The 14,273-nt window shown below is 42.7% G+C and overlaps 1 protein-coding gene across 1 annotated transcript in view; it reads right to left on the bottom strand.

The window, feature by feature from the left end:
- Window positions 1–14,031, bottom strand: part of MREG (melanoregulin) — a 67,325-nt gene extending 53,294 nt beyond the window's left edge. The window contains exon 1 of the mRNA XM_022567627.3: window positions 13,537–14,031. Coding sequence (XP_022423335.1) covers window positions 13,537–13,634 — 98 coding nt within the window. The 5' untranslated portion in view covers window positions 13,635–14,031. The remainder of the gene's footprint in view (window positions 1–13,536) is intronic.
- Between the last annotated feature and the right edge of the window lie 242 nt (window positions 14,032–14,273).

Below are 14,273 nucleotides of genomic sequence, written 5' to 3'. Positions count from 1 at the left end.
CCACCACCCTTCTTTCCCACTGGCCCCTGGCTTCACAGCCTTAAGACAGAAAAATAAGCCAGTGTCTCTGGACCCCAAGCTATAACAATTCAGGGCAGGTCTCAGACTTCGAACACCATGTCTAGAACACACCACATAAGCAGCTAGATACACACCTCCCTGCACCCTAGGAGGGCTCTACTCTTTCTATGGAACTGAAGTAGAATAGGACTTGAATTCCAGCTCGGCCGTGAGTGCCCCTGAGCAAGCTACTGAAGTTCTTGGGCCTCAGTTTCTTCTGCTGTCAAGTAGGGATTACAGATGTAATTACAATCCAGCCTCACTATTCCCAGATTCCATATTTGCAAACTGGCCCACTCACTAAAATGTATCTGTGATCCCCAAATTAATACTCATGGTGCTTTTGCAGTATCCGAGGCACAAGCTCTCATGCTTCCACTCTTGTACTGGGAACAAGTGTCCTTTTTGTGGTCTATTAGTGCCATGTTTTTTGCATTTTTGTGCTTTTTGTTGGTGATTTCGCTATTTAGCTCCCAAGCATAGAGCTGAAGTGCTAAAACAACATGTGTTAGATAAGCTTCATTGAGGCATGAATTATAGAGCTACTGGCTGTCAGTTCAATGTTAATGAATCAACAATATATATTTAATAAGGTGTCTTTAAGTGGAAACACACATAAAACAAGGTTATATACTGACCAGTTGATGAACTGGCTCTCAGGGACCTAACCCTGGATTTTCCCCTTGGAGCCATGATTCTTTATTTCAGTATTCGCAGTGACCATAGAATGTAACTATTATGACTCACAAGAACTGACCATACCTCATAGGGTTATGGCGAGGATTTAATTAATAGATATAAAGCACTTATGACAATGACTGGTATGGTGTAAGTGCTACAGACAACCTATAAAGGATCAGCAGAGACTTTTCCATAAAGACATTCTGTTTGACATTTCAGCTAATAAGGGTCTTGTGCTCTGGCCGGGTGTAAGGACTGAGCCTCTGAGTGGGAGAGCTGAGTTCAGGACATTGGACCAGAGACCTACTGGCCCAACATAATATCAATCGGCGAGAGCTCTCCCAGAAATCTCCATCTCAATGCTAAGACCCAGCTCCACTCAACGACCAGCAAGGTCCAGTGCTGGACACCCCATGCCAAACAACTAGCAAGACAGGAACACAACCTCACCCATTAGCAGAGAGGCTGCCTAAAATCATACCAAGTTTACAGACACCCCAAAACACACCACCAGACACGGTCCTGCCCACCACAAAGAGAAGATCCAGCCTCATCCACCAGAACACAGGCACCAGTCCCCTCCACCAGGAAGCCTACACAACCCACTAAACCAACCTTACCCACTGAGGACAGACACCAAAAACAACATGAACTACGAACCTGTAGCCTGTAAAAAGGAGACCCCAAACACAGTAAGTTAAGCAAAATGAGAAGACAGAGAAATACACATCAGATGAAGGAGCAAGGTAAAAACCCACCAGACCAAACAAATGAAGAGGAAATGGGCAGTCTACTTGAAAAAGAATTCAGAGTAATGATAGTAAAGATATCCCAAATCTTGGAAATAGAATGGAGAAAATACAAGAAATATTTAACAAGGACCTAGAAAAACTAAAGAGCAAACAAACAATGATGAGCAACATAATAAATGAAATTAAAAATTCTCTAGAAGGAATCAATGCAGAATAACTGAGGCAGAAGAACGGATAAGTGACCTGGAAGATAAAATAGTGGAAATAACTACTGCAGAGCAGAATAAAGAAAAAGAAATGAAAAGAATTGAGGACAGTCTCAGAGACCTCTGGGACAACATTAAACGCACCAACATTCAAATTATAGGGGTCCCAGAAGCAGAAGAGAAATAGAAAGGCTCTGACAAAATATTTGAAGAGATTATAGTTGTAAACTTCCCTAATATAGGAAAGGAAATAGTCAATCAAGTCCAGGAAGAGCAGAGAGTCCCATACAGGATAAATCCAAGAAGAAACATGCCAAGACACACGTTAATCAAACTATCAAAAATTAAATACAAAGAAAAAATATTAAAAGCAGCAAAGGAAAAGTGACAAATAACATACAAGGGAATCCCGATAAGGTTAAAAGCTGATCTTTCAGCAGAAACTCTGCAAGTCAGAAGGGAGTGGCAGGACCTATTTAAAGTGATGAAAGGGAAAAACCTACAACCAATATTACTCTACCCAGCAAGGATCTCATTCAGATTTGACATAGAAATTAAAACCTTTACAGACAAGCAAAAGCTAAGAGAATTCAGCATAACCAAACCAGCTTTAAAACAAATGCTAAAGGAACTTCTCTAGGCAGGAAACACAAGAAAAGGAAAATACCTACAAAAAAACCCCCAAAACAATTAAGAAAATGGTAATAGAAACATACATATTGATAATTACCTTAAATGTAAATGGATTAAATGCTCCAACCAAAAGACACAGACTGGCTGAATGGATACAAAAACAAGACCTGCATATATGCTGTCTACAAGAGACCCACTTCAGACCTAGGGACACATAAAGACTGAAAGTGAGGGAATGGAAAAAGATATTCTATGGAAATGGAAATCAAAAGAAAGCTGAAGTAGCAAATCTCATATCAGACAAATAGACTTTAAAATAAAGACTATTACAAGAGACAAAGAAGGACACTACATAATGATCAAGGGATCAATCCAAGAGGAAGATATAACAATTGTAAATATTTATGTACCCAACATAGGAGCACCTCAATACATAAGGCAAATGCTAATAGCCATAAAAGGGGAAATCAATAGTAACCCAATAATATTAGGGGGCTTTAACACCCCACTTTCACCAATGGACAGATCAACCAAAATGAAAATAAATAAGGAAATTTAAGAAAATTGAAATCGGATCAAGTATCTTTTCTGACCACAATGCTATGAGACTAGATATTAATTACAGGAAACAAACTGTAAAAAATACAAACACATGGAGGCTAAACAATACACTACTAAATAACCAGGAGATCACTGAAGAAATCAAAGAGGAAATCAAAAAATACCTAGAAACAAATGACAATGAAAACATGATGGTCCAAAACCTATGGGATGCAGCAAAAGCAGTTCTAAGAGGGAAGTTTACAGCAATACAATCCTACCTCAAGAAACAAGAAACTTCTCAAATAAACAACCTAACCTTACACCTAAAGCACTTAGAGAAAGAAGAACAAAAAAAAACCCAAAGTAAGCAGAAGGAAAGAAATCATAAAGATCAGATCAGAAATAAATGAAAAAAAATGAAGGAAATGATAGCAAAGATCAATAAAACTAAAAGCTGGTTCTTTGAGAAGATAAACAAAATTGATAAACCATTAGCCAGACTCATCAAGAAAAAAAGGGAGAAGACTCAAATCAATAGAATTAGAAATGAAAAAGGAGAAGTAATAACTGACACTGCAGAAATACAAGGGATCATGAGAGATTACTACAAGCAACTATATGCCAATAAAATGGACAACCTGGAAGAAATAGACAAATTCTTAGAAAAGCACAACCTTCCAAGACTGAACCAGGAAGAAATAGAAAATATAAACAGACCAACCACAAGCACTGCAATTGAAACTGTGATTAAAAATCTTCCAACAAACAAAAGCCCAGGACCAATGGCTTCACAGGCGAATTCTATCAAACATTTAGAGAAGAGCTAACACCTATCCTTCTCAAACTCTTCCAAAATATAGCAGAGGGAGGAACACTCCCAAACTCATTCTACGAGGCCACCATCACCCTGATACCAAAACCAGACAAAGATGTCACAAAAAAGAAAACTACAGACCAATATCACTGATGAACGAAGATGCAAAAATCCTCAACAAAATACTAGCAAACAGAATCCAACAGCACATTAAAAGGATCATATACCATGATCAAGTGGGGTTTATCCCAGGAATACAAGGATTCTTCAGTATATGCAAATCAATCAATGTGATACACCATATTAACAAATAGAAGGAGAAAAACCATATGATCATCTCAACAGATGCAGAAAAAGCTTTTGACAAGATTCAACACCGATTTATGATAAAAAACTCTCCAGAGAGTAGGCATAGAGGGAGCTTACCTCAACATAATAAAGGCCATATATGACAAACCCACAGCCAACATCGTTCTCAGTGGTGAAAAACTGAAACCATTTCCACTAAGATCAGAAAAGGTTGCCCACTCTCACCACTAATATTCAACATAGCTTTGGTAGTTTTAGCCACAGCAATCAGAGACGAAAAAGAAATAAAAGGAATCCAAATCGGAAAAGTAAAACTGTCATTGTTTGCAGATGACATGATACTATACATAAAGAATCCTAAAGATGCTACCAGAAAACTACTAGAGTTAATCAATGAATCTGGTAAAGTAGTAGGATACAAAATTAATGCACAGAAATCTCTTGCATTCCTATACACTAATGATGAAAAATCTGAAAGAGAAATTAAGCAAACACTCCCATTTACCATTTTTGTAACAAAAAGTATAAAATACCTAGGAATAAACCTACCTAAGGAGACAAAAGACCTGTATGCAGACAACTATGAGACACTGATGAAAGAAATTAAAGATGATACAGAAACAGATGGAGAGAAATACCATGTTCTTGGACAGGAAGAATTAACATTATGAAAATGACTACACTACACAAAGCAATCTACAGATTCAATGCAATCCCTATCAAAGTACTAATGGCATTTTTCACAGAACTAGAACAAAAAATTTCACAATTTGTATGGAAACACAAAAGACCCCAAATAGCCAAAGCAATCTTGAGAAAGAAAAACAGAGCCTGAGGAATCAGGCTCCCTGACTTCAGACTATAATACAAAGCTACAGTAATCAAGACAGTATGGTACTGGCACAAAAACAGAAATATAGATGAATGGAACAGGATAGAAATCCCAGAGATAAACACACACACACGGTGTGGAAAAAAGGGAACCCTCCTGCACTGTTGGTGGGAATGTAAATTGATACAGCCACTGTGGAGAACAGTATGGAGGTTCCTTAAAAAACTAAAAATAGAACTACCATATGACCCAGCAATCCCGCTACTGGGCATATACCCTGAGAAAACCATAATTCAAAAAGAGTCATGTACCACAATATTCATTGCAGCACTATTTACAATAGCCAGGACGTGGAAGCAACCTAAGTGTCCACTGACAGATGAATGGATAAAGGTGATGTGGCACATATATACAATGGAATATTACTCAGCCATAAAAAGAAACGAAATTGAGTTATTTGTAGTGAGGTGGATGGACCTAGAGTCTGTCATACAGAGTGAAGTAAGTCAGAAAGAGAAAAACAAATACCGTATGCTAACACATATATATAGAATCTAAAAAAAAAGGTTCTGAAGAACCTAGGGGCAGGACAGGAATAAAGATGCAGACATAGAGAATGGACTTGAGGGCACAGGGAGGGGGAAGGGTAAGCTGGGACGAGGTGAGAGAGTGGCATGGACTTATATACACTACTAAATGTAAAATAGATAATGGGAAGCAGCCGCATAGCACAAGGAGATCTGCTTGGTGTTTTGTGACCACCTAGAGGGGTGGGATAGGGAAGGTGGGAGGGAGACACAAGAGGGAGGGGATATGGGGATATATGTATACGAATAGCTGATTCACTTTGTTATACAGCAGCAACTAACACAACAATGTAAAGCAATTATACTCCAATAAAGATGTTAAAAAAATAAAAGGATCAGCAGAGCTTGATGGGAAGGCGCACATCACAACTTCAATCTCTCGCCCTCTTCAACATGCTGGCGCAGTATGACTCACGCGGAACCATTTCTTTTTTTTTTTTTGGCTGCACGGCACGGCATGTGGGATCTTAGTTTCCAGACCAGGGGTCTAGGGATGGAACCCGCTCCCCCTGCAGTGGAAGCACGGAGTCTTAACCAGTGGACTGCCAGGGAGGTCTCGACTGAACCATTTCTTTATCATCAGGAAAATTCAATTCTGTTGCCGACACTCACAGGCCCCGATCAGTTCCTCCTCTGAACAACCCCTCTTTATGGGCATAAAACAACCATCAAAAGCAAACTGAGGTTTTATTTTCTTTTCCCCTAATGGGAATTCCAGGCACTGTAGAAAAATAAAACACTGACACCTGTTCTCCGTTCACTGCCCACAAATGTGTGCATAAATTCTGTTATTAGGAATGGAAGCTGCAGGTGGGCATTGAGAAGAGCACGGATCAAAACAGATTTGGAAGATTTAGGTTCACTTAGGCAGCTGAAGAGAGAGCCACGAATAAAAACTCAACCATGGTTTGCTCATTCTTTCCCTTTCTTCTTCCGCTTTTGAACAACTGGACACGTGATGCTTATCAATTATTAATAGCCAATAAGTCAGAGAGTAAGAATTATACTTCCCTGAAAAGTTCCAAGTAAGCCTCGCGGAAGATGCTTTAGCGAGTGACATTGACACTGCACTTCTTTCCATTTTAGACTTCTCCAGGCCTCTGGTGTCCATATTGGATGGCATCTGGTGATAGACTTTCTAGTGGACAGAGGATTTGGGCATCTCTCTGCTTAAAGGTGACTGCAGCTGTGCCTCCAGAATCACATAAATTCAAGGGGCACAACTCATTCTTAGGTGTGGATTTTTACAAGGCAAGAGAATGCTTTCATCACTGATGGAAGAAAGCTCTGCTATAAAAGTGAAATAAAAACCAATGCTTTGAGCTCAAACATTTTCCCAAAAGTACCCTGCAGTGGTTGACTAGTGTCCCCCCAAAAGACATCTTTCAGTCCTAATCCCCAGTTCCTATGAATGTGACCTTATTTGGAAATAGAGGCTTTACAGATGTATCAATAGTTAGTTAAGCATCTTGATACAAGATCATCCTGGGTTTAGGGTAGACTCTAAATCCAACGGCTGGTATCCTTACAAGAGAAAAGAAAAGGAGATTTGAGACCAAGAGGAGGACAGAAACATGGAGGACGACGGAAGTAAGGACTGGAGTTGTGCTGCCACAAGCCAAGGACACCAGGAGCCACCCAAAGCTAGAATCAGTAAGAAAGGATTCTCCCGAGAGTCTTCGGAGGGAACATGGCCCTGCCAATCCCTTGATTTCAGGTTTCTTGCTTCCAGAACTGAAAGAATACACTTCTGTTGTTTTTAAGCTACCAAATTTGTGGTGATTTGTTGCAGCAGCCCTAGAACTTAATAACACATACCTCAATGTTTCTTTTAATTAGTAACATGAAACCTTGAGCCAAAAGGTCATTCACTATTTTACAGGCAAATAAACAATAATCTAGACATTCCAAAACAATCCATATGCATTATTAGCCTGTCCTCAGAGCATAATGATATTTTGTTGTCATTTTGATCACTATTTACTCTACTTTAGGAATATAGTCAGTGCAGGGAAGAATGGCGTTCAGAACCTCAAACCTTACAAAGATGATGGACAAGATGAACGTTATAGGACTCAGTCCTAAAACTGGGGTGAAGGTGAGATCGAATGAAACCTTTGGCTTTCTTTGTGGCCAAAGCATGGTATCAAGCCCATGTCAGGCCATGGGTCATTTCTCCAGGCCCAGACTTGTTCTAAGCTTCCTGGCATTAGAAATGACTATTCACCTATTTGCTGGTGAAGCAAACCTCGGCAGCTAAACAGTTTGACAAACAGTCACGATTCACACGTCCTGGGCCTTCAGGCTGCTTCCTACGTCTACAGACAGCCTCACTGCCCCTGTATTCCATGTCAAATAGAATTTCAGCTGACATAAGTCCACAGAAAGATGAGAGTCTGCATCAAGCCTGGAATGGCCCTTCAAGGCTGTATCTTAAAGTTGGATCTCTCCATTGGACAGAAGAAATTAAAGTTCAAGGAAGTTAAGAGAGTTCCCCAAAATCCCACAGCCCGTTAATAGGTGGGACGAGGACTCAGGTCTCCGAACTCCCCCTGGGCTTGGCTCTCAGGGCCAGGTTGCTCCTACAACTATGTAGAAGAATTATACTAATGAAGGACATGGAAGAAGGGCAGGAGAAAGGGGCCACAATGGGCAGGAGCTAAGGCTAGTGATATCCACCAGTGTCTAATATATAAATATTATCAGTTAATGTTGGACACTGGTAGTTTTCTGAATTTTCTGCAATGCAAGGCATGGACTCTAAAGTCACAGAGACATGGATTCAAATTCTGGCTCTCTGACTTATCAGTTGTGACTTTGAATTAATTATCTGAATACCAAGCCCTGAGTTCCTTACCTATAAAATGGGGATAAATAACACCTATCTCATTTGGTCATAGCGACAATTAAATGACAGATTGTATGTAAAAAAATTTTAAAAACTACATACAGTACGCACCATTTATATAAAGTTAAGAAGGTCAAACACAGATTCAATTTAGAGCTCACCTATGCGGGGGACGGGGTGGGGGGAGCGTGCAGTCACGAAGGGATACATGGGGGGCTTCCACTCTACTGTTAATGTTTTTCTAAAAATATTTATTTATTTATTTATTTTTGGCTGGGTTGGGTCTTCGTTTCTGTGCGAGGGCTTTCTCTAGTTGCAGCGAGCAGGGGCCACTCTTCATCGCGGTGTGCAGGCCTCTCACTGTTGTGGCCTCTCCCCTTGCGGAGCACAGGCTCCGGACACGCAGGCTCAGCAGCCATGGCTCATGGGCCCAGCTGCTCCGCGGCATGTGGGATCTTCCCAGACTGGGGCTCGAACCCATGTCCCCTGCATTGGCAGGCGGATTCTTAACCACTGTGCCACCAGGGAAGCCCAATGTTTTCTTAAGGTGTGTGGTGCTGGGTATGTGGGTGCTTATGCTGTTATCTTCATAACATTTTGTTTTAAATACATTTCGTAAAATTTACACATAGGAAGAAATTAATAAATTAATGGCTATTATAATTTCTATTAACCCAAAAGTATTTATTCAGTTCTTACTCCATGTGGGGGACTGTGCAACACAATAGCGAATGCTAAGGAAAGATTCATGCCCCCCCAATCTAGATTAGAACCTCCAGTCTGGCAGGGGTTGCAGCACCCACCTTATAAGTGTAATAGTACCAGGCAGAAGGCAGTAAGTGACTTGAGGGGTAAAAAGAAAGAAAAGAGACACCATAACTGCTTGGAGAGACCTTCTAAGACTTCATCATACAGGGGGCAACTGAAATGTGCCTTAAAACCCGAGTAGAATCTTCAGCAGTAGAGAAAACAAAAAGATGTCTAGCTAACAATTATGCCATTAACAGAGGCACCAGAAGGGAAACCAGAATGATTACACAGATCACGGGCACAGAGACTAGAGAGTGTGAAGTCAGAGGCCAGGGAAAGAGGAAATGAGAAATAAGGCCAGGATGGTCAGCACAGGGGTACTCGTGTACAGCGAGAAAACAAGAGCAGATTTCTTTCTCTTGAAACTTTCAAAAGAACAGTTTTCATGTAATCATGCAGGGGAAGGAGCGAAATCTCAGGATGAGTGGGAGGTGAAGAAGGAGGTAGGGGTACAGCTGACTATGCTTTAGAGACATTTGCACCTGCTGCAAAGGACGGCAGCTAAAGAAAATGGCAATATCAGGATGAATTTTTAGTCAAGGGAGGCCCCAGCATACTTCCAGAGAAAGGGCAAAGAAAGAACTAGTGGGACATCGAAATATACAGATGCAAACCAGACAAGCGACCGCCATTCTCTTTCACATACAAGGTTCCAGAAAAAGCAAAAGGAAAAAGGTCAAAAACACAAGTGGCAATGTCAGATTGGCAAATGAGCTGAGATTAAAAACTGGTTTTCTTGAACTAACGAAGAGTCCCTGGTCCATTTTGGAAAAGGACTACAGGTGATCAGGCACACAAATGACAAACGTTTTCCCTCTGACCACACCCCTTCCAGGCACTATTGCCTTGGGGTATGAAATAAAACTTGAAAACCACTGTTTTACCATAGAATAAAGGATTTAGCTGGGGGGAGTAGATATCTGTACAAAACCTTTTTATAAATAAAAAAAAATGGCATGAAGAATGAAGTTCTTAATAAAAAATAAAGTTAAGACCATCTGACCGTATCATTTCACCACATCAAGATTCCAAACCAGCCACTATGGAAAATAGCCTGGCAGCTCCTCATAAAGTTAAATGTAGGGGCTTCCCTGGTGGTGCAGTGGCTGAGAATCCGCCTGCCAATGCAGGGGACACGGGTTCGAGCCCTGGTCTGGGAAGATCCCACATGCCGCAGAGCAACTGGGCCCGTGAGCCCCAACTACTGAGTCTGCGCGTCTGGAGCCTGTGCTCCGCAACAAGAGAGGCCGCGATAGTGAGAGGCCCACGCACTGCGATGAAGAGTGGCCCCCGCTCGCCGCAACTAGAGAAAGCCCTCACACAGAAACAATGACCCAACACAGCCAAAAGTAAATAAATAAATTTATTTTTAAAAAAAAAAGTTAAATGTAGAATTTACTATATGACCCAGCAATTCCACTTCTAGGTATATACCCAAGAGAACAGAAAACATACGTCCACACAAAAACTTGTACACCACTGTTTGTAGCAGCATTATTTATAAAAGCCAAAAAGTGGAAACCACCCAAATGTCCGTCAATTGATAAATAAAATGTAATATATCCATACAATGGAATATTACCCAATGACAAAAAAAGAATGAAATGTGGATACACCCTACAACATGGATGAAACTTGAAAACCTTACGCTAAGTGAAAGAAGTCAGATGCAAAAGGCCACATAATGAATGATTCCATTTGTACAAAATGTACAGAATAGTCAAATCTCTAAAAACAGAAGGTAGGTTAGTGGTTGACTGTGGGGAGTTGGGGGGTGGGGGTGAGTGGCGGGGGGGAGGGCAGCGAGTGACTGCCAATGGATATAGTGCTTCTCTTTGAACTGATGAAAACGTTCTGAGTTAGATAGTGGTTACGATTGCACAGCTTTGTGAATGTATTAAAAAGCACTGAACTTCACACTTAAAAAAAATTTCAAACTAGACCTTCCAATGACTTGGGCAGGAAAGAACATGCCGGTACACACACACACACACACACACACACACACACGTCACTGCTCCACACACCCATTAATAGGCTGCTCTTCCCAAATATTACACTGAAATGATGCCAGAATGACACTAAACCACAAAAGACCAGTCCACCCATATGCACATGCTCAGAAGAATAGCAATGATACTTAATAATAACTAAAATTCATTGGCTGTTTACTATGTGTCAGGCACTATACTGAGCACTTCACATGGATTAGCTCATTTTGTTTCTCACTTCATCCCTTTGAGGTATTACCATGCCCATCTTACAGATGAGGAAATTAAGGCACAAAAAAAGTTTCATAACTTGTGCCAGGTCACCCAGTTGGAAATTAACCCCAGGCAATCTGATCCATGAGCACTATGTTATTCTGCCCCAACTGACTCTGTCTTCTTAAATCACTTGCAAAATTCACTGACTTACAGTGTAAACCAAGGCAGGGGAGGGTTGAGGTTTTAATACAACCAAAACTGGGTTTCCCTGGTGGCGCAGTGGTTGAGAGTCCGCCTGCCGATGCACGACCGGGGTTCGTGCCCCGGTCCGGGAAGATCCCACATGCCGCGGAGCGGCTGGGCCCGTGAGCCATGGCCGCTGAGCCTGCGCGTCCGGAGCCTGTGCTCTGCAACGGGAGAGGCCACAACAGTGAGAGGCCCGCGTACCGCAAAAAAATAAAAATATTTTTAAAAATAAAACAACCAAAACTATCATCTTAAATAGCAATTCTGGAAAGAATATTGGAAAGGTCCAAGGCTCTGAGAATGAGACCAAGCTGAGAGCTGTATTTCATGTTACTATGAATATTGATAAGTTGACTGTAAAACCCAAGCATGAAATTCCAGATTGTTACCCACTACTTTTAAGACTCATGGTAGATTACTGGGTTTCTCCCTGCCCGCAACAATCTAATAATCTAAGTGGGAACACCACTGCAAGAGCAAACAAAACCATTGGGTATTGTGTGTATGACTTTATACATAGAATACAAACAGGACATGTTTACATACATGTGTGCTCACTAAACAGTGAGGGGCAGATGGCAAGTTCTAAACCCTATGTTATTGGAGAGGAAGATGAATAAGGGTAAAAAAAATCAAAGAAGACTGCTTGAGGAGACCTTGAGAACTAGAGTTAGGAAGGGGCAGAAAGAATAAAGGTCACTACTTGAAGCAAGCTTGGAGGGAATAAGAAGGTTGGATTGTTCCTAGAGCAGTAAGGATGCCTGTCTGATTAAATCAAGGAGTGTACAGTGTGTAATGTACCAGAAAATAATAGTGGACAGGAGGGAAGGGGTTATGTAAGATCTCAAAAATCAAGGTAAAATGTTTGGACTCGATAGAGTAAGAAAAGGTAAATCATGCTTTTAAAAAAGTTGTGAGGGACTTCCCTGGTGGCGCAGTGATTAAGAATCCACCTGCCAATGCAGGGGACACGGGTTCAAGCCCTGGTCCAGGAAGATCCCACATGCCGAGGAGCAACTAAGCCTGTGTGCCACAACTACTGAGCCCGTGTGCCTGGAGCCCGTGCTCTGCAAGAAGAGAAGCCACCGCAATGAGAAGCCTGCGCAACGCAAGGAAGAGCAGCCTCGTGGCAACTAAAGAAAGCCCTGAAGACCCAACACAGCCAAAAAAAAGTTGTGAAAGCTTTATCATATTAGTTACATACTTCATAACAAACACTGGCTTCCACGTTTGCTTACCCAACTCTGGAGTTCTGCCTCATCTACTATTTCCTAATTTCATTTTAAATATTTTGTTTCTGTCATATCTACCTCCAAGTCATGCCCTAGTGAAACCTTAATTTCATCAGAGTCAGGATATAAAATAATTGCTTACAATCACCGCCCTGAACAAAGCTGTGTTGGATGGTGCCTTCACAAAGCCACTTAGCACATCGCTAATGTGCATTATATGTCCTCACACTTCATAGCTTAATCTGTAATGAATCAACGTCCCAGTGAATAAGCTGTCCCTTGAGAAAAATATGTACTTTTTTTTAATGTGAAAAGTATTTCCTTGCACTCAGTCACTGCGATCGTCTTCTTTCAGTAATAAAATTGAATGATAACATATCCAACTTTTTTCCTGGGTGAAACAGAAATTCACAGTTGCCCATTTCACTGAAACAGAAATAGGCAGTCACAGTTGTATTTAATCGGACGCCTATGCAAACTTCTCTCCCCTACTTCTCTGCGGGGTCACTGCACCCGAATTCTTGCCGTTTTCCACAGGCTTCCAACTTGGGTCTCAGGTGCCTCCGAGGATCTGTGCTTTCAGGCAAATATTTTACCCGAGGAACAAACCCAAGGAGCAGGATCTCCTGTAAGGAACCCAGGGGCTTAGTCTGCGCCTCAGTGTGACCTTAAAGCAAGCGCACGTCCCCAGCTCTGACGAGCACACGAGTATCCGCACTCCGCGGCGCCCGGCAACGGCCAGGGAGCTCCAGATCGCGGCCGGGGCGCGCACCCACCTGACCAGGGGCTCCTTCTCGGGCACGGCGGGCTCCTCCAGGCACCCGCACGGGCAGCAGCAGCAGCACACGGTCCTCAGCCAGGCCCTCAGCCCCATGGAGAGCGAGGTGTCCCGCCGGCGCCGGACGACTCCGAGGAAGCCGCGGCGGCGGCGGCGAGCGAGCGCGGCTGCGGCGCGGCCACCGGACCGGCGTCCAGGTGCGGGGACAGTGGCGGCCGGGGCGTCGCGGGCCGGTCCGTGCGCATCACGCTGCGGCCGGGGACGCGGGCAAGGCGGGAGGCGCCTTCACGGCCCCGGGGCTGCAGGGCCGCGCGCTTTCCTCCACTTGGGTTTTGTTTAGGGCGCGGGTTTTGTTGGGGCTTTTCTTCTCTGGCTTTAATTCCCCGGGCGCAAATTGGGGCGCATGCGTTCCCGAGACGCTTCGCTGCTGCCCTCTAAGGAGGAAGCAGGGACTCCAGCCGCCAGACGGCAAAATCCGAGGGCACCGTGGGGGACGGGGCTGAGGGAAGGAGGGGCAAGCCCTCGAGTCACTGAGCACGAGGTTGGGCTGGATCTATTTATACGTTTTATTGTCTTCACTCCCCGAGGAAATAAAAGGTCCTCCTTCCCAGCCCCACCCTTGCCTTCAAAGCGGAGGTTAGGGCAAATTTTTAACATGTCAGTCCCACAAAGAGTAAAAGTTAGCGAAAGAATAGGGTTGATGCATTACAGAAGTGAGTTTTTTTAAGTACTATA

The sequence above is a fragment of the Delphinapterus leucas genome, chromosome 8, assembly GCF_059928025.1.
Source record: "Delphinapterus leucas isolate spDelLeu-1000000601 "Yukka" chromosome 8, BTC_Dleu_Yukka2, whole genome shotgun sequence".
NCBI lineage: Eukaryota > Metazoa > Chordata > Mammalia > Artiodactyla > Monodontidae > Delphinapterus > Delphinapterus leucas.
This window is presented reverse-complemented; position numbering and strand designations above follow the sequence as displayed.